The sequence below is a fragment of the Nylanderia fulva genome, unplaced genomic scaffold (assembly GCF_048542155.1).
Source record: "Nylanderia fulva isolate GAGA-0341 unplaced genomic scaffold, ASM4854215v1 Scaffold35, whole genome shotgun sequence".
NCBI lineage: Eukaryota > Metazoa > Arthropoda > Insecta > Hymenoptera > Formicidae > Nylanderia > Nylanderia fulva.
This window is the reverse complement of record NW_028190422.1, coordinates 318222-340622: the sequence shown is the minus strand read 5'-3', so window position 1 is coordinate 340622 and position 22401 is coordinate 318222. Positions and strand designations below refer to the sequence as shown.

The window sequence follows — 22401 nt, the reverse complement described above, 5'->3', positions numbered from 1 at the left end:
CGTTATATTTTATTGAAGATACATTAGATTTCAAAAAATTGTATAATCGTAGAGAACCGATGAAACGAAATATATCGTGAGAAAAAATTCCAAGTGATTAAAAAAGGAATCAATAAATTCAATAAATATAACAATCGAAGGCTAGAAAATCTAAAAAGCACTCACCGTTTGATGTCTTCTTCTGCAATACATAATCAATTGATATTTCTTTATATATAATTATAAACTAAATTTTACTTTCTTTTACTATAAAGTATCATATAAAACAATGTTAAAATAGTGATAATAAATAGTGTAATCTTAATATTTATTTTAATCAAAGATTGTTCGAAGATTTTAATCAAAATCTAACTTCTATTGAGATATTTAAAATGTTGAGCTTTAAAAAATTACAGGAAAGAATAAATTTTCTCAAATTTTTCTTTAAAGAATGATCAATATTTTTTTCATTAAAATAATTATTCTTGAAAATGGTCACTAGTATTATAAAAATTATTCTTTATAAAATTGCTTTATAATGAAATTTTAATTTTATAAAATGTTAATTAATTTTTTTTTAATTTCTGCGACTTATTGAATATTTGTAATTTTGTTGCAGGGATCTTAAAATGGAAAACATTGTGCTGCAGGACGAGCGCAAGGAACAGATCAAGATAGTGGGTGAGAGGCAGTGTGTGTTTGTATTGAAACGACATATCACGCGGGACGAAAGAACGTTATGGTCGCGGCGATTGTAGCAATCGCCATCGATCGAACCGCGTAGATTAGCGTGTATCGCGAAAATCCCGACTATAATGTTTCCGCTCGCGTGACCCTTGATTTTCGAGCGTGAAATCAGATCTGCTTGTGCTCGACAAAAATCCGCATAAAAAATTGCAGTTGCGATAAAATTGGTCGCAATTTATATAATTATGCAGAATACGGGTACGATGCCCGTTATTCTTAATGACCCTCGACTGCTATGGCGAATCAGATCCTCATGCAGATATATTTTACAAAAATATCGAAGATATAACAAATAAAATAGAATATGAAATGCTTCATAATTTGTTGATTTTTCCTACTTTCAAAAATCAATAAGATATAGCGCGGTTTATTTTTCAATTTATTATTACTTTTCACAATTTATTATTTCTTATATATTAACGTGATTTATATGCGTATTTGATTTGATGTATGATAACTTCACACTCTAATTTTTAATTTAATTTAATTTTAATTTAATTTTACACAATTATTCACAATTTAATTTTAATAGCAATCTGATTTTAATAGCAATCGAAGGTTTGAAAATCTAAAATGCACTTACTGTTCGATGTCTTCTTCTGCAATCATAGATTTCGGTCTCAGCAACATTTACGCCAGCGATGATCCTCTGCGAACGCAATGCGGATCTCCGGAGTATGCTGCTCCTGAACTCTTTATCGTGGGTAAACGATATGGGCCGGAAGTAGATTTATGGAGCCTGTAAATAAAAAAAACATACATATGTTAGATACGATATATAAATATTTGCAAGTTTCATGAAGAGTTTTTTATAAAAATATTTTTCTTTAAATAATTCATAAAAGTCACATACGTATATAGTGTCAAAAAATGCACTTGGACCATTTTGCATTTCAATTATTATACAGTATATTAACAATGTGCCGCAACATTTAAATATTATACAACAATATGACAAACAGAGGAGTCGTTTTGTACGGAATGACAATTGGTCGACTTCCGTTTCTGTGTCCTCGCGATCAATGGACGTCGTCGGAAGAACGTCGACGGAAATTGATGATTCAAATCAACAGGGGCTTGACGTCAATCCAAGAAAAAGCCATGTGTCAAACATCGATCGAATGCAGAAACCTAATAAGTCGCTTGCTTGTCCCATTAGCTCGCGAGAGAATTACTATTCTAGAGATCCTTGATCATCCATGGATTCTCACATCGTCGAAAAATAATCTTTGTCTTGAAGACGACTTAAACGTTTCTGATCATCACGCGGTAATGTATACAAGATGCTTCTTAATTTTCGATAATAATCGTGGAAAAAATTCAAAGAAGATATATAGAAAATACGATACATTATCTCTCTATACAATTCTTTCTAGATAATATACAATTTTATTTTTAATGTGTCTATTTTCATAATTATTTCCCTCCATTGTATACATTATACTTTAATACATATTCACAATGTCTTCTTAAAAACTGCAAACTTCTAAATCTGTTAATCTAATTTTCTTAAAATATTTCTATTATCCATAATACTGTATATTTTTAAATTTTAACAAATTTATGCACTTTATTTTTATATTAAAGCTTCTCTTATGTATTATATTATAGTATTATGCATTAAATTTTTCATCACCGCGTACTTTGCGATTTTTTTGATCAGTTTTAAAATATGCACCAATTAGTGACGCTATACGAAATGCCTGTGCAAGATGATTGCATTGCTAATTATTATAGATAATAAACGAGATTGCGACAGCAATGCGAACAAATGTGGCCGTTGTTGAGGCTGAAATAATAAGGCGAAAATACGGGGAAATTGGCGGCATGTATAATATCAAGTAAAAACACCAAACGATGTGAAAATTATTTCATAAGAAAGCACTGTTATATTATAATTATTTATATCTGAATGTATATCTTTTAATCTTAATAGAATGCATAAATTGCACCAAACAACCACTGCTGCTTATCAATTAACATCACGACTTCTTCGAAATTCCACATGTCAAATTGAAAATGTATCATCATCGACCATGTCTATCAGGTAACATAATTATTTTATTACTTAGAGAATACTATAAATAAATCTTTCAACTTCTATTTTAAAAAAAAATATTTGAAAAATATTTTGTAAAAGTTATAACAAGACTATTGTTTCAAAAATAAAAATAAGCCCAAGCACTTGTCTGATTTATCATTTTTTGTAACGAATAGCTTATTTATTTTATTATTCATAATTATATTTATTTTTTTTCATTATAGTATTGTATATAAAGTAATAAAAAAATTGAGACACCCTGGATATATTTGCATAAAATATAAAATGTTTTTTTATAAAAAAAAATTTCTTTTCATATATTAAAAATAATGTATTATTTTAAACAAAATATAACTTTATACTATGAAACTATATAATTATCCAGAGATATATCTTATTTCTCTACATTTATATAGAACAATGAAGGTCAATTATCGAAACGGTACATCCAAAAATTCTGACAATACGGATCGCATAATCGTTATGCGACGCGGCCAGGTGCAAGAGCGGTCGGACAAGCAATCCTCATTACACGGTTCCACGACATGGAACTGGCGGTGCCGCTCCGGAAACGGAAATCGCTCTTCCGAAGAGCGGAGAAATTCCGTAAAATTCGACTTCTTTTTATTTTATCTTTCTTATTCCAATTATTATGATTATAATAATTATATCGTATATTTCTTAGTACATTGTTAATTTTTTGTTTCTTTAGAGAATTCGTCACGAAACATCTATCGTGAACTCATCTTTATCGCCCCAGCAACATTATATACCGCAAATTTTAAAAAGTCAGGACGATAGAATTTCAGATCGACGATCATATAGGTATTTTCTTAAGGAACACTAAAAATATATTTATATTTTTATATTTTATACTTATTACTATTTTTGCCAAAAGGACAATTAATTGTTATATTGATTATAAAAATAGAAACGAGACACATCAATCGAAAAATTCCACGTCCTATATCAATTCTAAAAAAATGGGAAAGAGCGAAAGTTTCGCTAGAAACTGTAAGAACTATGAAATAAGCCCTAGTCCTTCAAGTTTGCAAACCTATTCGCGTGTTAGCAGCGAAAGCATGCCTACTTCGCGAAATAAAGTAATCATTTATATTTAAAAAAAATATGTACTTAAAACATAAAAATTAAAAATATATAAAATTATCTTTATAATACATATTTATTAGAAAAAATAATATTGATGAAGCAATTATTTATTTGTTCAATCTCTCTTTTCATGTTCAGCTTTTAATTTAATTATGCAATATTTTTCAGGAAAGCTTTCATAAAAAAATTCTTACTCCACAATGGCGATATCGAGTTGCAAGTGCGAAAATTAGAAGAAATATGTAAAAATTGAAATATTTTTGAAATGGTTGGATAATAATAACGACGTTATTATTTTCTCTAGCGAATACTGCTATTGTATAAATATATATACGTCTATTGAAAATTAATTTCATTAAATTTCTCGGATATATTCTATTATTATTTAAAAATTTTTGATTACTTATAGCAAAATTATTCTCATCAAAAAGTTATTCTGTTTTATTTTTGTTTTCACGTATAATATATAGAATAATCTGTACGTATGATTAATAAACTCCAATAAATACTAATAGCAGTGCATAGGTAATCTCAAATGCATCCACAAAAAATGTGACTGATATTTATATAATAATCAATATAAATACCTCAATTAAAAATGTTCCAACGCCGACTGCTTCATTTTCCAATAAAGTTGATTATTTTTATCGTTTCTCAGCTTCTCTCCCTCGTTTGATATTTATTCGCAAATATAATAACGAAACATGCTCATACGTCGCTTTCTGTTCGAACTGTATAAGAAAACGAATACAAATTTCTATATTATTTTTTTATATTTTCACGTATAACATATAGAATAATCTGTACATATGACTATTAAACTTCAATAAATACATTGATGCACATATATATTAGAATCTCAAATATATCCCTCTATAATATGCAATTGATATTTATATAATACTTAATATGTATATAAATACCTTAATTTAAAATGTTTCAACGACGATCATCCCATTTTTCAATGTAAAATTATTTAGTTTTATTGTTTCCTAGCTTCTTTTCTTCCTCTAATATTCGTTTACAAATATAATGTGAAATATGCCCATACGTCGCTTTATTTTTGAACTGTAAGAAAATGAATACAAATTTCTGTATTATTTTTTTTATATTTTCATGTATAACATATAGAATAATCATACGTATGACTAATAAACTTCAATAAAATATCATATTGATGGATATATTAAAATTTCAAATATATCCCTTCACAATATACAATTGATATATTTATAATAAAAATTAATATACATATAAATACCTTAATTAAAATATTGCGACGACTGCCCCATTTTTTAATATAAAATTGGCTAGTTTTACTTCCTAACTTCTTTTCCTCTTCTAACATTCGTAAATATATGCTCCTACGTCTCTTTATATTCGAACTGTAAGAGAACGTATGCAAATTTCAGTGCATCAAAATATACAGTCGTACAATTAATTTTATTTTGGATTCAATATAAGTACTTACATTTCGGAGAAGAAGAAAGATGTTGCAAACAAGTGCGATCAAAAACCAAACTAGCAGGAGTGGAGAAGGAAAAGAGTAAAACGACTGCAAGAATAAAATTAGGTTAATTAATAATCGATGCAATCCGCGGAGGAACCAAACGATTAACATTAAATATCAATAGAAAAGTATTGTACCATAAGTTGTTTACCTTGTGAGCTGTACATTAAAGCGTCGAAAGGTTATAAAACAGTCTAAAAGCTAGGAGACGCGAAGAGACGCGTTCGGAGCGAGAAGTTTTTGAAACCAAAATGGCTGGCGGGGAAGGTGAAACTGCTGCGAGAAAAGAAATGTTGGTTAATCGATGCAATTCGCGGAGGATCGAAACGAATATCATCGAATACCAATAGAAAAGTGTTATACCATAAGTTTCGTATTTCCAGGTTGCCGATTAAAGCGTCGAAAAATAATAAAATGTTCGAAAAACGAGGAGCTGCGAGGAGACGCTCTCGACGCGGGAGCCGAAGGAAAGCGAAAGGACGAAAGCGCGGGAAGACGCGGACGTGACGAAACGGCGGACCGCCTGAACGGAGGAACGGAACGAGCGCGCGCGATTCGAACGGCGAAATCGCTGATTGGCGGAACGCGCGAGTCCCGACCAATCAGAACGGACCACATGGATATGTTCGAGTTATCGCTCCTCGGTGATGGGAGATGATCGCGACGCGTCACACGAGTATTCACAAGTATTGTCAAGCATGTCAGGGCTCGCTATCGACTGTAAATTCCTGGAAAATCACCGCGCGGAAGGATGCTGTCGACATTTACGTGCGTCTACAACTACGTACATCTGTACTATGGAAAGGCTGTTAACGTGAACGCTAAATACAAGAATGCCACGAACGGTATGACACCGAATCGTTTTGTCATCTCCTTCGTCTTTATTTCCGGAATCGCGGTTGCTGTCGTCTTTGCTTTACTGACGCAATATCTACGTGGCTTGATAACTAATTACAAGGGTGAGTAAAGTTGATAAACGTATCTACTCGTATAATGCAGATTTGCAGGTGGGGTTAAAATATCATTTATTGGAATATTTTGTGCATATTGTGATAAGAACAGAAAGTTGATAATTAATTTCGAACCTTTCTTTTAGAACATGAATTCCGTCAGGTGTTTGTACCACTTCCCCCAGCAAGTATTATGGATATCAACGATGACAACTCGCTTGCTTTTGCATTGGATAGCACTGAACTCGATAAGGTGCAAGTTCAGACTACTGCGACAGCGACAGCAGAGGCCCTGACGTCTCTACATCTAGCAATGGAAATGAAATTATCTGGAAAGCAAAAGAAAGCTATAAAATTGTTTCAACATGCTGTAGCATTAGCTCCTTGTCATCCAGATATTTTGAATCATTATGGAGAGTTTTTAGAGTATACTCAGAACAATATAATCAAAGCTAATGAATTTTATGTACGTGCTTTAACTTATGAACCGAATCATGAAAGTGCTTTGATAAACAGACAAAGGACAGCTCGTGTAGTTGAAGAGCTTGACAGAATAATGCTTAGACGCATCGATGAGAAAAGGAATGCACTATCAATGATACCTGATAACAACGTCGCACTAATACGTGCTAAAAAGGAGGCTTACTTTCATCATATTTATCACACAGTTGGAATCGAGGGAAATACTATGAATTTGGCACAAACAAGAGCCATAGTTGAGACACGCATTGCAGTTGATGGAAAGAGTATTGATGAACACAATGAAATTCTTGGATTAGATGCGGCTATGAAATATATCAATGCGACCTTGGTCAATAGGTAAGTTTTTAATAATTTTATGAAAAAATGTAAATATCCTGTTTTAAGTGTTGTTACTATTCTAATATTTATATGTAAATGTTTCAGGGTAGGGTCCATTTCTATAAAAGATATATTAGAGATACATAGACGCGTATTAGGACATGTGAATCCTGTCGAAGGTGGTGAATTTCGAAGAACTCAAGTGTACGTTGGTGGCCATATACCTCCAGGTCCAGACGATATACATTATTTGATGGAGGAATTTGCATTATGGTTAAATAGTGAATCTGCCATTCGAATGCATCCTGTGAGGTAAAAAGAACTTTTATTTTACATTTATTAGTTGCTTTCCATTTACATCAAAACTCAGATAAATCTCACTTCTGTCTTTCTTTAACATGGATGTTGAAGAAAGCCATAAGTAATATTTATCTGAGTTTTAATGTAAATGGAAAGCAACTATTGTGTATATCTTTTCTCTCGCATGTACTTCTATGCCAAGATTATGTTCAAAATTTTAATCCAGTTTGTTTCGTAGATATGCGGCTCTCGCACATTATAAATTAGTACATATACATCCATTTGCTGATGGAAATGGTAGAACATCCCGTTTACTTATGAATATGATTCTTATGCAAGCCGGATATCCGCCTGTTATCATCCACAAACAACATCGTCATAAATATTATGAAAACTTGCAAATAGCAAATACTGGAGATGTGAGACCATTTGTAAGGTTTATAGCGGAATGCACGGAACAAACATTAGATTTATTCTTATGGGCAACTAGCAAATTTTCTCAACAAGTTCCTGCTCTGAGTCAAGAGACTCTATTTACCGAGAAGCATAATACGATTATTTTGGATGACAAGAGCAGCGAAATGATTGAAAACGATTGAAAAGTAAGAATCAATTCAAAATCTAAAATATTTTTGAGACCAAAGAATGTTCAGTGTTATTTATATTTGATATCATTATTTATTAATAATTTTAACCTTTAACTTTAAACTCGTGTAATTTAAAGTTTAAAGAATTTACATAACCATAAAAAATGATGATATTGAATAATCATTAACTCATAAAATGATAAACTCATTCAGAAGTAAGAGATTACTATACATATATAATATATATAAAACTAAAGCATATCGCTCTTATTTAATATTTAATTTATAAAAATGTGATCGTAGTATTTAAAAATTGCCGATTTATTTTATTGCATATCCATGTAAATACGAATCTTCCATTGTGCTGTACAAAATATGAATTAATTTATAATATTTATAAAGTGTACATATAATAGAACAAAAATATAAATTACATCAACCCTAATATTAATTAGAAACAAATTAATATATGCTGCACATTATTTATGCAATAAAATAATGTAAGAGATATTTTTTTAAATTAAAATTGCATAAAAATATTCGAATTTTCAAAACTACACTGTTGTTAAAAGGTCACATTGTTTAAAAGATCCTAAACATTAGATTGATAGAGAGAAACTTACATTTATATTTATTAATTATTAATTACACATTTATAATTCCATCTAACAATTAGCTAGGAGACAAAAACAATCTGCATATAAATTTCAAATCTGGCGCGCGTTAGGTCAGATAGAACAGCTAATAAACATGGCGACCGGAAGACTACATTTCTAGTGATTTTAGGGGACTGGTAAATTCGTGATCCGATTGGCTGATCCCGCGGGAAGCATCTAAATTCTCTATGCGACAGCCAATCGGCGCGTCCGCCAGACTCGTCATTACGACAAATGAAATGTCATCCTTTACGTTGTCGCAGGTCCCGATACAAACGGAGCAACGTTCAAGTCGTTCGACGTAATCCGGCGAGTAAACATTCGCCGTAGTGTCGCCGCGCCGAGAGGATGTTTACGCGCTGAGTACATTTAGCGGATGGTTCGCGTAATCTACGAGCACACGAGCCGCGCTATTGCGGGAGCGAGTGGGAAGCGAAACGTCACGTCAACTACGACGGAGTCGGAGCATCCTCCAAGTTACCCAGAAAAATCGGAGGGGACTCGTAGTACGCATTTCCACGTCCCCATTGACGGCGGGTGATCGTCTCGTCGTCGTCGATCGCGCGAGAATGGCAGCGGAATTGCGATCGAGGGACACGAGGGAACGTGAGTACGGAAATGCGTGTGATCGAATCGCGGACGCGATATCGTCGTCGCGTTCCCGGAATCGCCACCGGACACCCCGCGCCGCCCAGTAGTCGAAGTCGGAGCGCAATCGATAACCCCACGGGCGCTTTTTGCGCTGGGCGAGAGATCGTAATGGCGAGAGCGTGGCGTCGAGGGCGCGAGAGAGAGACGCGGGAGAGAGAGAGAGAGAGAGGAGGGGGTTGGAGTGGGGGGGGGGGAGAGACCGTGGTAAAAACAATGCCGAATATTGGCAAGGAACAACGCGTAAGAAGTGAACGAAAGCGCGTACTTTCGCGTACCGATTCGCGCCGAGACGGGGTGTCTGGAATCTGTCTGTGCGCGTGTGTATATATGTGCACTTCCGGTGCGCGGCAGTTTTTTTTTTTTACCGCTCCGAGATTTCTTCGCCGACTGTATCTCTCTTGCGCGCCTCTCTCGAATAGCGTAATTAACCTCGCGCAACACTCATGTCGGATTACACTGTCCGTGTTTGCGTCGAAGATTTGATTTGATTTCTACGAGGTATTGCGGAGTAATGAGTCATGCTTCATGAATTGTGTATCGATGAATATAATGTGTGAAGCTGTCAGGATGAAAAAACGATGTGACACCACTTTTTCAAGTCAATTAATGCTATCTAGATTATTTTCATATTTTTTATGGAATAAAATTTTATTTTAAAATTGTAAATTTTTATATTATATTGAGAAGAATCGAGTCTTGTATTTTTTTAATATTGCGCGAAGTTTTTCATTTCTAAACTCGTGTATTTTCATTTAAAAAAGTTTCAATATTTATGGGATTTTGTTGTCTTTGTCAAGGAATTGACGTAGCGGTGGGAGGAGACATGCCAAAATATCACATATTCTTATAAAAATAGCATCACAAAAATTCGAATCGGTGGACAGACGATGCGCTTGAATTCGTGCTTTATCGAATATTGTATACAATAAACTTTTTTTTTTTTTATTTTAATTTAATGAAGAAAAATTTTTTAAAGTAAAACATAAATAGAAAAGTATTTTTTTAAATTTCAAATCTATAATGTAATGTTCTAAACACTGCAATTTGAGAAGTGAATAATTTTGTTAGAATTTTAAATAAATGATTATATATATATATATATATATATAAATATTTTAAAATGGAAAATAATTATCAATATGCGAGAAAAAATAATTTTGAAGTCAAATAGAAAAAAATTTTTTTCCATTTTTTTTCAAAATTTTATTAAGAAATTTGAACATTATTTGTATGATTTCAGATTGCTGACAAGAAGATTCTCTTATAATAAATGTGGACAAAAATATTATGTATAGAAGTCACTTTTAAATAATTACCTTCAAATATGGATGATGAAGAAGGAACCTCAAGTTCTGGACCTATGTCTTCATTGAATAGTTTATTCTCGTTCACCAGTCCCGCTGTGAAAAAATTACTTGGATGGAAGCAAGGGGACGAAGAGGAGAAATGGGCAGAGAAAGCAGTTGACTCGTTAGTGAAGAAATTAAAGAAACGCAAAGGAGCAATTGAGGAATTGGAGCGAGCATTGAGCTGCCCTGGTACACCAAGCAAATGCGTAACCATTCCTCGAAGTTTAGATGGTAGACTCCAGGTTTCCCACCGTAAAGGCTTGCCACATGTGATATACTGTAGAGTCTGGCGATGGCCAGATCTTCAGTCACATCATGAACTAAAACCATTGGAGTTATGTCAATATCCATTCTCCGCTAAGCAGAAAGAAGTTTGTATTAATCCATACCACTATAAAAGAGTGGAAAGCCCAGTGCTGCCGCCGGTATTGGTTCCTAGACACTCAGAATATGCTCCTGGCCACTCTTTGTTGCCTTTTCAACAACTGGCCGATCCAAGCATGCCGCACAATGTTTCCTATTCGTCTAGCGGCTTCAACGCCAGCTCTACAGGCGGCGTCAATCCGACATCGCCCATGTCTTCTGTCGGTTCTGTGCCAAGCCCAGGAAGTACGACCTTGCCGAATCCTCAGAGCCCGTATGGTACTAATGGATTACCAGAAACGCCACCGCCGGCATATTCTCCGCCGGAAGACGGCTCGCAAACCGGACAAACCTCATCGTCGGATTCGGTTCCGATGGACACTACCGCGCCCATCGAATCAGCTACACCTGTGTGTTATCAAGAACCACCTTACTGGGCCTCGATCGCTTACTACGAATTAAATTGCCGAGTAGGCGAGGTGTTTCACTGTCAAACGCATTCGGTGGTTATTGATGGCTTTACTAACCCGAGCAACAACTCCGATCGTTTCTGTCTTGGACAATTGTCCAACGTAAATCGAAATTCCACAATAGAAAACACAAGGCGACACATAGGCAAAGGAGTGCATTTGTACTACGTTGGGGGTGAAGTTTATGCCGAATGTCTCTCAGACTCGGCAATATTTGTACAATCTAGAAACTGTAATCACCATCATGGATTTCATCCCAGCACAGTTTGTAAAATTCCACCGGGATGTTCATTAAAGATATTCAATAATCAGGAATTTGCTCAGCTTCTTTCGCAAAGTGTAAATCATGGCTTTGAAGCTGTCTATGAGCTAACAAAAATGTGCACGATTAGGTAATTCATAATATTTTAATACAGTAAAAGATATTGTAATAATATACATAACTCATGTAACTAAAATATTTTTTTGTTTACAGAATGTCTTTTGTAAAGGGGTGGGGTGCTGAATACCATAGGCAAGATGTTACATCAACCCCATGCTGGATTGAAGCACACTTGCATGGCCCTTTGCAATGGTTGGACAAAGTGTTAACACAGATGGGTCCACCCCATAATGCCATAAGTTCAGTGTCATAAATAATATGCACGCTCTACAACAAAATGTTTATTACGAGAAAAGGACAATTAGTCACAATGCACTTTCAAGAGTCTAAGGATATTGGCCAGAATAATTGCCACAAGTGTGAATTATGGAGCCCACATGTTTGACAACGGCTACAGCTGTAAGTTACTTTATGTTATACCAATATTAAATTCATGAAAATAAGACGATGAAAATAAGATAATGAAAATAAAATATGTAATGTTTGAAAGAAATATAAAATATTATGAGAATGTTACGTAAAAAAAAATATTTAACAGTGATCTCTGAAAATTATCGTGATTGCGTAATGTATACTTAGATGCTATATAAAACTCTTTGGCTGTTATATAGAAAAAGAATTATACATATAAAAGCATAATGATATATGTATAAAAAAAAAGAAATATTTTTCAAACCTATGCATCAGCCTAATACTTTATTTTATATGAAAATTTATTGTGAAGGGTATTTGTCAGTGTTATGCTATAAATCTTTTTCTAGACAATTTTAAATTTTATTGTGATGATAAAAGAAAAAAAGAAATACAACGCAAAATTACAACTGCTTGACAAAAAAAATTTTTCCAAATTATGGGAAAGGAACGAAAAAAAATATGTTTTGTCCTCCCGATAATCTAATGATTGTCTATTCTGTGTGTTTTAAAAATACTTTTACGTTTAGAAACGTAAATATCGATTATAAATCTATTCAAATTTCTCGCTAAAACGATTGATGATGTAGCGCAGTCTTTTACTGAAAAATAATGCGATCTGTATTTCAATGTAAGAAATTGGACGTTGATCTCACGTTGACTGTTGGAAGTTAACTGCGTCCAATGATATATTGAAACGTCGAATACATTAATTCGTAGAAAGAGATTTATGATTCATGGCCTTGCTCCATCTCTATAGAAATTACATTGCATTGTACTCTTTTCGATTATCGCATCATGTACCATATAAGATTCAACGCTTTCCATATTACAATTCCTGAAAACACATTACACATTTAGATAAGTTTTATGTGTCATAAATATATGAAATTTGATGTGTTGTATAAATTCTATATGGGAGAATTGTATACACTTGTATACGTGTGTATACAAGTGTGTGTTTAATGAAGAAGTCATCTATTAGTAAGTTTATACCTTGCTAGATGAGAGACGTTATTTTTATGAATTGGAGTTGCTCTTGATATTACTTTGTTTGTTACTTTTATATGCTGCAAAAGGTGCCAAAAAGAACGGTATATATTCGCATAATACATTTAATTTATGCACTGTGATATTTTGTCAAAGAGATACAATTCTTTCTAATCACGTTCCCAAAGTAATCACAAATCAAGTAACTTGAAAATACATCGATGCCTTTGAATATGTTAGCTGTCAGATATTAACAGTGCCTATATAGACAATACTATCTTTTTTCACTGCCGTTTGCTGTCACTTGTTTGCCGATATGTGCCTAGCTGTGATTCTTTGCTATTCGATTTAACAAATTTACAATTCGATGATAAACAAAAGAAAGTACGAGGGAGAATAAAGTACTTGCCTAATTACAATTCCGTGATAAACAAAAGAAAGTACTAAGAAGTAAGATATTTGCCTGATTAACAATTAAGTGATAAGGAAAGTACGAAAGAGTAAAATGTTGTAACTTACAATTGCATTATATTAAATATGTGTGACGTGTGTATGACGAGGAAAGATTAAATTTCAAGTTGAACAGAATACTGTTCGGTACAAACATTAATGTCAACGAAATGCTACTTTATTCCGTATTGCATAATATGGTACAATTGTACAAGCGATGGAGACAATAATATAATCGACGATTATAAAAAAAGGATCAAATGTAAAATACATTTTTAATTCATTGTAATTATGGCAATTTATTGTTTGATATAATGATAAATAAAATTAATTGAATCGACTTTTGCATGAAGGAATCCATCAGCTGATAGATATCTTGTATCAAAAGATAAAATAAGTGTAGAAAAGAAAACTGTCATGTGTATGTAAAACCATTATGAATTTTCTTTCTAAATTTATTCCTTCCTGCAGAATGTGATTCAATTGTATCTGAAATTTCTATCGACATATACAGACTAATTAAAAATCTTTTATAGTGACGATGCTGCATCATAATTCGCGTCGATAAACTATCGAACAGCTAACCGATTAGAATGGAGTTACGAGATCTTTTACGAACACATTGAGCTCTATTACGAGTTTGAAATTGAAATGAGCATGATGTACATTATTGTAAGATGTATGTGAATAGTTTCTCATATGTAAGATTAGATCTACAGCTTGTATCTCTCACCAGTCATTTTCTTGAAATCTAATTGAAATCGCAAAACCCGTTTACAAAGCAACCTGAACCTTTTTAATCCTAATTTTCGAGACGAGAGATGTATTTTCTTTTTTTCAAATTGGCAAAAATTCAATTTAAAATTTAACGTTCTCGAAAATTGATAGAGCACTGTTATTTTTTGCGTCGCCTAAGTTTGTGCCTTAAATGCCTTTTATATTACATAGCTGTAAGATATAATATATGTAATTTCTGAATTATGTGTTGTGAAATAGCTAGAGATCTGCGTGTGTTATATATCCAAAAATGCACAAACATTTTACCATTCGGAAAAAAAGAAGATTGTAAAAATTCCCTCGATTGTGTCTACTCTTGTAAAATAAATATATAGCTCTATATATACTGCATTTGTACTGCAGCGTCATATTATAACACACGTAATATTTACGCGTTAGCATGAAACATAATTGTCTAATATCGAGTTTTATTTATCTAGTGATTGCATTTGCTATAATTATACGATGTGAATCAGATTTTGAGTTGTGAAGATTACTTTCAAAATTACCGCGTGCCTTGAAAACATTAAAGTATAAAAAGAACTGAGCGTCTTTGCAAGCGTAGATTGCTACTAACAAATAAGCAATTAAAACTAGAGCTTGTTGTTTTAAATATGAATACTTTAAATACGAATTCATATTCATATTACATCTGATAATTATATATATTAATGTAATGAAAATATTTTTTACTAATCTATTAATAATTGTATATTTTTAAATCATTTTCGTGTCACAGAATACTTTAGAAATTCGTTCATCGGTTCTGATATAGAAGCGCTCGGTTCCTTTTATAGAAAAGCTGCCTATTAATGTAAAGGCCGTGAAGAATAAATAGATGAGCGATTAAAATGGGAAAGAATAATTTGAAAACGGGCTCGCGATATTCCAACACCTCAATAGCTATAACATACATATATATTATGCATATTACATATATATTATATATATATATATATATATATATATTTATATATATGCATATATGTGTGTATACTGTATATGGTAAAAGCACATCTTCAGAGAGAAAGAGAGAGAATTCATTCCATGTTAAATATCGTTAGAAAAGATAACTGCGAATTTTTCCCTCTTGCGCGATTTCTCAGTATGCTCATGTGGCTACATCGTGTTCATCATCAACTATCAGCGCCGATGTAGACACACGAGCTCTTCTATCTGTACAGACTACTCTTCTGCAAGAGAATGAGTTTGTTTCATAGTTATCTCAAGACTATATAAGTGTTAACGCGCATTAGCCATGCTAAGTATGGTGTGTAATATATTTTATTTCCTTTTTAGCACTCTTCTTTGTGGTAAAAAAAGACATTTTATGTACAAAGCACGGTATTTTAATCGCATATACATAATGTAGAGTGAAATAATAGAGAAAAAAAACATTTGTGTTATATGTAACATGTTATATACGCGATAAGAAATCGACAAACTAGTGTAAATGATTAGTCTAGATCACATATACAGAGTCTGCTCCATTATCAAGAAAGTATTGAAATGTCTAATGTGTATACGTTCCGGCATTAATCAAGCACAAACATTTTGTGTACCAGTAAACATTTTCGTCATCATAGCTTGGAGAAGTCGCTTGTGCGAAATTTTTAGATGCCTGGCAGAGAATGTGTCCACGAGATGCCGAGAACTTTTTAGGATAAATTCTTCGTGATCAGCTGTGTGTATTATATATATATATATATTTATATATAATACCGTTCGATATACAAAGTTATTCGCTCGGTCTCGTTTACACGCCTTCACTTGTCTATACATGCATTTCTGATAATTATTGTCTTGTGCAGCTCTATCCAATACGAAATAAAATGCCTACCTGTGTATCTCTATGTGCGATTAAATATGATTGTATTCGTTCCATAATTTCGCGTTTGACGGTCCGTTCTCCATCCTAGATTCCTTCATCGATGATATACCACATTGAAAAGTAATAATAAAACTGAGAAAAAATTAAATTAAATCTAATAAAATTAATTTCTATAAATATAAAATTAAATGCGAACAAAGAGATTTAAAAATACAGGAAATTATAAGAATACTTACTGTATGAACAATTATTTAAAATTAATTCTTCTGCTTGTATATTCCTTTTTCAATATCTTATTGAAGTAAGTTGATCGGGATGAGGAGCGTATTATAATATCCATTTTTCAATTTGATTTATTTCATAAAGCAACAACGTGAAATTTTTTTATACGTATTCAAAATCTTTCTGTGCACATCGAATTGGAATAGTTCAGAAATCGATTAAGTACGACATACAGTGGAAATAGGCGGAGGAAAGACAGAGTAAAGGGATACGTGTCGTATTTGATTTACTCGTCTCCTTCCGCATAAATTATATTAGATTATAAAAAAATAAGAAGTATATTAACATCTTTCAGATATTAAGCTTTGTCTCTATATCACTACTCTTGTTAAAAAATACTATATCCGCGCGCACTCGCACGGGATGATAAAACGCGATTTTTTCATGATATGCAAAAAGCTAACAAAATTTCTTTAAATCTCGACAATGGAACTACTGATATATGCCTGAGTTACAACAGTCGTAAACTGCATTGATAGTATTTAATATTTATTAATATTATATAATTATATAATATTAGATACTTAATATTAAATATATAATATTAAGTAATTATATAATATTAGGATATAATTTTAGGTATCATTGAAAAACGTAGCATCAGATATGTGAAGAAAAATGTTGATTTTTTCAATTAAATAAAGTATGGTACTAGTATGAAGTCACAGCTTCAGATTACATAATACTCTCAATAAAGATTAGATTAAATTAGAGAATGCAGTCGGCGGAAAATATAACTACTTTTGATGATTTAACAATAATTTTAAACAATTTCTTTACAACACACTCTTCGCGCTATAAGTATTTTATTTTTATATATAAATCGTATTTTCTTGTCAACACAGAAATACTCCGTTACTCTTATCTCCGCGTTATTTTTATTTTATTTATCTATCTTTAAGCTTCGAGAGAGAGATCTCGAATAACTTTTTCCTCAATTATAATAGAATAGTTATATGTTCCTATAAGTTTACAAAACTGAGCGTACACATGATCATTTTGTCGCGGGTCTAGAAGGATTTTACGCGTACGTAGAAGAATGGGCATTTAGAATAAAATTTTCAAGAGAGAAATTACAGTGGATCCGCGTTATATTAATTTTTATATCTTCTATTGTCTAGAGTGTGAGATTGTAGCGAGATTTATTTCTTTACAATTATTTTGGTGATACAATATCTTTAACAACGCGCGATTACACTCCTAGCCACCATTCAATCTATACAAATTACATAGCATGATAAATATTTACATTGAATTATAACTCATACCGCGAAAGGTACAATCATTACTTAAAATATTTCAAAAATTCATTGCTTTCTTTTCTTCGTAAATATGCTGAACACTTATTTTGTGAATGTTTGACTTTCTATAATTTATTTAAAAAAACTATATTTTTGACTAAAATGTATTTTCTTCTTCTTTATATATTAATTTTAAATGTAATTTTATTAAATATTGTACCACCATTAATTGTCGTAATGCATTTAAAAAAAATGTTAAAGATCGAAACAAGATAAGAATAAATTTCATCTTATATCTTGTGAAGCAAAAAATTTGATCAGTTTTTAAAAGAAAGCGGTAGAATCCATAGAATATGAAATTCATAAATTTTACCTCAATCAAACTATAATCATAATAAATATTAATGATATTCTATTAGACGTTCGCAGTAAAACTTACGCATGTTAGAATGAATCACTCTGTGATTCAGTAGAGTAAGGAAAAAAACACAAGAGAATATGCGTTGACAAATCAAATGAAAATTTTAATCTCATATTTTTAATTACGTAAGAAAAAAAGTGAACCGTTTGATGTGCCGTCGACGATATTAATACTAAAAAACTTAAACATCCGAACTTGGATGAGCGCTGCGCTGTGCAGTTTCTTATATTCTAAGAGTTACATTTTTTTCGAAATCAGTCGTTATTTGGTTTACGAATGTCGTCCATAACTATGCGCGTGTATGTTATGCATTTGTGTATCTGCGTGTATGGATGAGTGTGTGTATCGCCATGATATACATATTTCCATTCCTCCTTGGCAAATCGACATACTAAGGTTTTTCCTGTTTGTCCAATATTATTACTAGGTCCTCCGTAATAACACCTAGCATTCTATAGTCTAAAACTGTGTGTTAATCTGATTTCATAGCTTACGCATTATTATTCTTGATGATACTTTGCATTTCGAAGACGGACAAATCGTGTACACGAGTACGTATCGACGGCTTCAAATTTCTACGGTAGTCTTGGTGCGGCCCAAAAATGTGTAAAACGCGCAAGAATATGTTTTAAAAACATGTAATTAGATACTGGTGAAACTTGGTTTACTTAACTAAATAAAAAAATTGTATATAATAAGAGTATCTTGTGAACGATTCAATCACGATCACTCAAAATTTCTTTACGGTTCCAAACTAAAAGAAACACGAAAAATTCTGACTAAAAATTCTCCGCCATTTTTCGCAGAGACGAATAAATCCAATACATAAAAACAAAACGAAAAAAACAAAAAGTTCGACTTGTATAAAATTCACCCTAGCGATCCTGTACTATATAAGTGCGTGAAAAGCAAGTATACATGCCATTACAGTGCGACATATGAGAACGCAAGTAACAAAACTACGTCTTGCCTTTGAAATTGCTACAAAAAGTATATCGACGAGAAAACAAGCTCGATTACTATAAAATCCAGCCTAGCGATCCTGTATTATATAATGATTCTTTTTGAATGATTCTGTGAGTGAGACAGAAGAGAGAAGTCTACAAGAAAGAGTACATATAAATAATTAAAAAAATTAAATTTTAAAGTATATATAATAAAATAATGAAAATAAAATTCGCAAAAACAAAAACTTGATTTCTCTTTTTACGAATTCTTATAGAATTCTTTTTCTACGCTTCTCTCTTCTGTTTCACTCAAAGAATAATTCAAAAAGAATCCTTATATAGCTAAGGTGAATTTTATACGAGTCAAACTTCTTGTTTCTCGTCGATGTACTTTTGATAACAATTTCGAAGACAAGATGGAATTTTATTACTTGTGTTCTCATATTCATCGCACTATGTCATGTATACTTGCTTTTCACGCGCTTGTAATTTTAAAGATCAATACACACATTAGAAGCGGGTTTTTCTCATTGATGAGAGAGAGAGATAATTACTTTTGTGTCTTTTTTCGTTTCGCAATCGTTAAAGTATCAATCTTAATTGTACCGCGTTGTAATGTTGCGCGTTCGGGTCATCTTCTGACTGATTTGTTCCTCCTGTAAGAGCTGCCCGCGGAACTGGCTGACTTGATCGAGAGCGGCATTGAGGATGTCACGTTGCTGTATTAGCAACTGTTCCCATTTTTGGACATATGCTGCAACAGATAACACGCATACCCATCAGAGCACCCAAGAGCATGATTAGACACATCGCATAATTAAGGATTAAATCAGACATAGAGATGATGTATTACAAATGAAGGATGGAGAGCCTATTCTCCCAGCTTTATTTTAGCATTATATTTAACTTTACAGTATTCTTCTTAAAACGTAGTTAAAACATACATTTATCACATCGAGTTTTATTGTTCTGTGTAAGTTCACTTTAGTTCATCTAATCGAAAATAATTAGTTCCTTAATCATATATTTTAATTAATAACTCGATAATATCTTAACGAAAACAAACATTTTTTTATATAATAATAAAGCTTATAAAAACAGGAATTACAATATTAATTAAATGACAATCGTTAGTTACTTGAAATATACATGATAATATCTATAAAAAGCACCTTATATCTAAATTATTTATTATTTTTAATCGCGTTCTCAAGTTATAAAAGCCGTTATTTTTATATCAAAGCATAACTAAATTAAATGGTATGTTTTGGAAGAGATGATTAATATCTTATTTTTTAATTGCTCATGAGCCAATTTTAAAGTGCTTGAATTTAGTTATGTGAGTATTATTTATACATATACACACAGATATATAATAATATAGATATAACACAAAATTGAAGCTTAAGCTGAGCACAAGCAAGACTTATTGAGCAATTCTCTTACAACATTTCCGATGGTTACATATAACTATTTAACGTGACGCCATCATTAGCTCGCGAGCCATCAAATCCACAAAAATAACATTTATTAACAGAGATTCAGTTTGCATATATACAAAAAATGCGTTTACACTCTCAAAAATATAATTTTATATTACATATGTACAAAATTATTTATTATTTTATTTAATAAGATAACACGATTCTTTTGTGTGACAATATTTAGTAAAATAATTATAATTTAACAAAATATTATGCAATAATATGTAGAAATTAAAGAAAAGAAAAATCTTGAGCTACCCTCCCAGGATATATCTGTTCGCGTATTTTATGGAAAATAGGAAAAATATGATATCAATCTTAAATATTGCGAGAATTTCTGCTTCTACATGTCGATAAGATATAATTTACATTAATACATTTTACGCGCGTTTAAATCAGATATTGAAAGATCAGTCCCACAATTTCACACTGTTTAAAAAAACTGTGTCTGTAATAATAGAGACAGTTAAAAAAGATCAAATAATTCAATTTTCTTAGTAATTGAATAATTTTGATACTTAATTAATAATTAATCTCATACTATAATGATATCACTTCATAGAAATAGACTTTTAAAACAGATGAGAAGAAAATCTATTTCTGACGTTACATTAATTAGCAAAATCAATTTTAATGTAAAATTTCAAATATTAAAAACAGTTAAGAAATATTATTTTTGGGATATGTATATGTATATCTTTAATTGAATATGCGTGTGATATCGATGAAAAAATAGTGACGCGTATCATTAGTGTGTATATGCATCATATATATGTATATATATATAATATATATATACATGATACACATTAAACAAGCTGCTTCTCCAAAACTATTTTATAAAATTGTTAATCGAATTTATCGTACCGTCGGAAAATAGTTTTCTCTCTATAAGATGTCTACGCAACGAGAAACTCCTCAGGTAGGGTGATTCAAACTTTGTTCTTTTCCGCCTCAAATCTGCAAGGTTTTCTAATATTACATCAAATTTCTCTTATAGATATACAATGCAATGTGACTTCTAAAATATGTAAGTGTATAGGCATAAAGGAAATTGTATTCGCTATGCTATAATTATAAATATAATTGCAACTATATGTATATGGCCAATCGCTTTTTTTTATGCCGGTGTGAAGTTAGCATCTCAAAATAAAAAATCAAAAATTTTAACAAGAGTTCCGTTTGCACCCCAAATACTTCCTCAAATATAGTTTGATAAGTTTTACAAAAAGTTCCGGCCTTTAAATAATTTTATTATTTAAATATTTCCTATTTCTAATATCTTGGATGTAAGGCATGTAATACTTAATTTTTTTAATCTTGAACTTCATACAATGTGTGCACTAACACGTTTTCATGATTGTAGTTTAAAAACCCCAAGTAGTTTATTTTTAGGTGGACCTTTTTTACGTGGAATGCCCCTAATGTATCATTCTCTCCCAAGAGGAGAAATATTATACCATTACACAACAATTTTTTAATATAGATTATGCAAATTTTATAAAAATATGCAAGTTTTGCGAAGAAAGATATGAGGTTTCAAAATTCTAATGGATTATCTGAAAAGCAAACATAAAAGGAAGTTTTAAGACCCCATAGTAAAAATTAAATTAATTTAATACAACATTCAAAATTCTAGTGGATCATTTGAACGACAAACATAAAGAAATT

At 31.8% G+C, this 22401-nt stretch overlaps 3 protein-coding genes and 1 long non-coding RNA gene across 7 annotated transcripts in view; 3 read left to right on the top strand and 1 right to left on the bottom strand.

Moving 5' to 3' along the window:
* LOC114934931 (MAP/microtubule affinity-regulating kinase 3-like) overlaps positions 1 to 4711 on the top strand; it is a 341090-nt gene extending 336379 nt beyond the window's left edge. The window contains exons 12-20 of the mRNA XM_085485235.1: positions 599 to 660; positions 1338 to 1467; positions 1689 to 1995; positions 2464 to 2567; positions 2663 to 2773; positions 3184 to 3373; positions 3480 to 3592; positions 3699 to 3870; positions 4046 to 4711. Coding sequence (XP_085341361.1) covers positions 599 to 660; positions 1338 to 1467; positions 1689 to 1995; positions 2464 to 2567; positions 2663 to 2773; positions 3184 to 3373; positions 3480 to 3592; positions 3699 to 3870; positions 4046 to 4123 — 1267 coding nt within the window. The 3' untranslated portion in view covers positions 4124 to 4711. The remainder of the gene's footprint in view (positions 1 to 598; positions 661 to 1337; positions 1468 to 1688; positions 1996 to 2463; positions 2568 to 2662; positions 2774 to 3183; positions 3374 to 3479; positions 3593 to 3698; positions 3871 to 4045) is intronic.
* Positions 1314 to 5887, bottom strand: LOC146722200 (uncharacterized). 2 transcript variants are annotated; one of them, XR_014925278.1, is made up of 7 exons: positions 5751 to 5887; positions 5539 to 5663; positions 5349 to 5432; positions 5139 to 5262; positions 4801 to 4945; positions 4465 to 4608; positions 1314 to 1465 (listed from the first exon to the last, which is right to left on the bottom strand). It is a non-coding gene; the product is annotated as an uncharacterized LOC146722200 (long non-coding RNA). The 2 variants fall into 2 exon arrangements; XR_014925279.1 differs by having other exon boundaries at positions 5539 to 5660.
* A 125-nt stretch (positions 5888 to 6012) lies between these two features.
* Fic (FIC domain protein adenylyltransferase) lies at positions 6013 to 8193 on the top strand. 2 transcript variants are annotated; one of them, XM_029307732.2, is made up of 4 exons: positions 6013 to 6346; positions 6484 to 7156; positions 7244 to 7450; positions 7665 to 8193. In XM_029307732.2, the coding sequence occupies exons 1-4, from the start codon at positions 6139 to 6141 to the stop codon at positions 8035 to 8037; spliced, it is 1461 nt and encodes a 486-aa protein (XP_029163565.1). In that variant the 5' UTR covers positions 6013 to 6138; the 3' UTR covers positions 8038 to 8193. The 2 variants fall into 2 exon arrangements, with proteins under 2 accessions (XP_029163565.1, XP_029163566.1); XM_029307733.2 differs by having other exon boundaries at positions 6014 to 6346; positions 7677 to 8193.
* Positions 8194 to 8931: 738 nt separating this feature from the next.
* Positions 8932 to 16377, top strand: Mad (mothers against decapentaplegic homolog 1). 2 transcript variants are annotated; one of them, XM_029307643.2, is made up of 3 exons: positions 8932 to 9287; positions 10573 to 11906; positions 11990 to 16377. In XM_029307643.2, the coding sequence occupies exons 2-3, from the start codon at positions 10657 to 10659 to the stop codon at positions 12147 to 12149; spliced, it is 1410 nt and encodes a 469-aa protein (XP_029163476.1). In that variant the 5' UTR covers positions 8932 to 9287; positions 10573 to 10656; the 3' UTR covers positions 12150 to 16377. The 2 variants fall into 2 exon arrangements, with proteins under 2 accessions (XP_029163476.1, XP_029163478.1); XM_029307645.2 differs by lacking the exon at positions 8932 to 9287 and adding an exon at positions 9565 to 9830.
* Positions 16378 to 22401: the final 6024 nt, after the last annotated feature.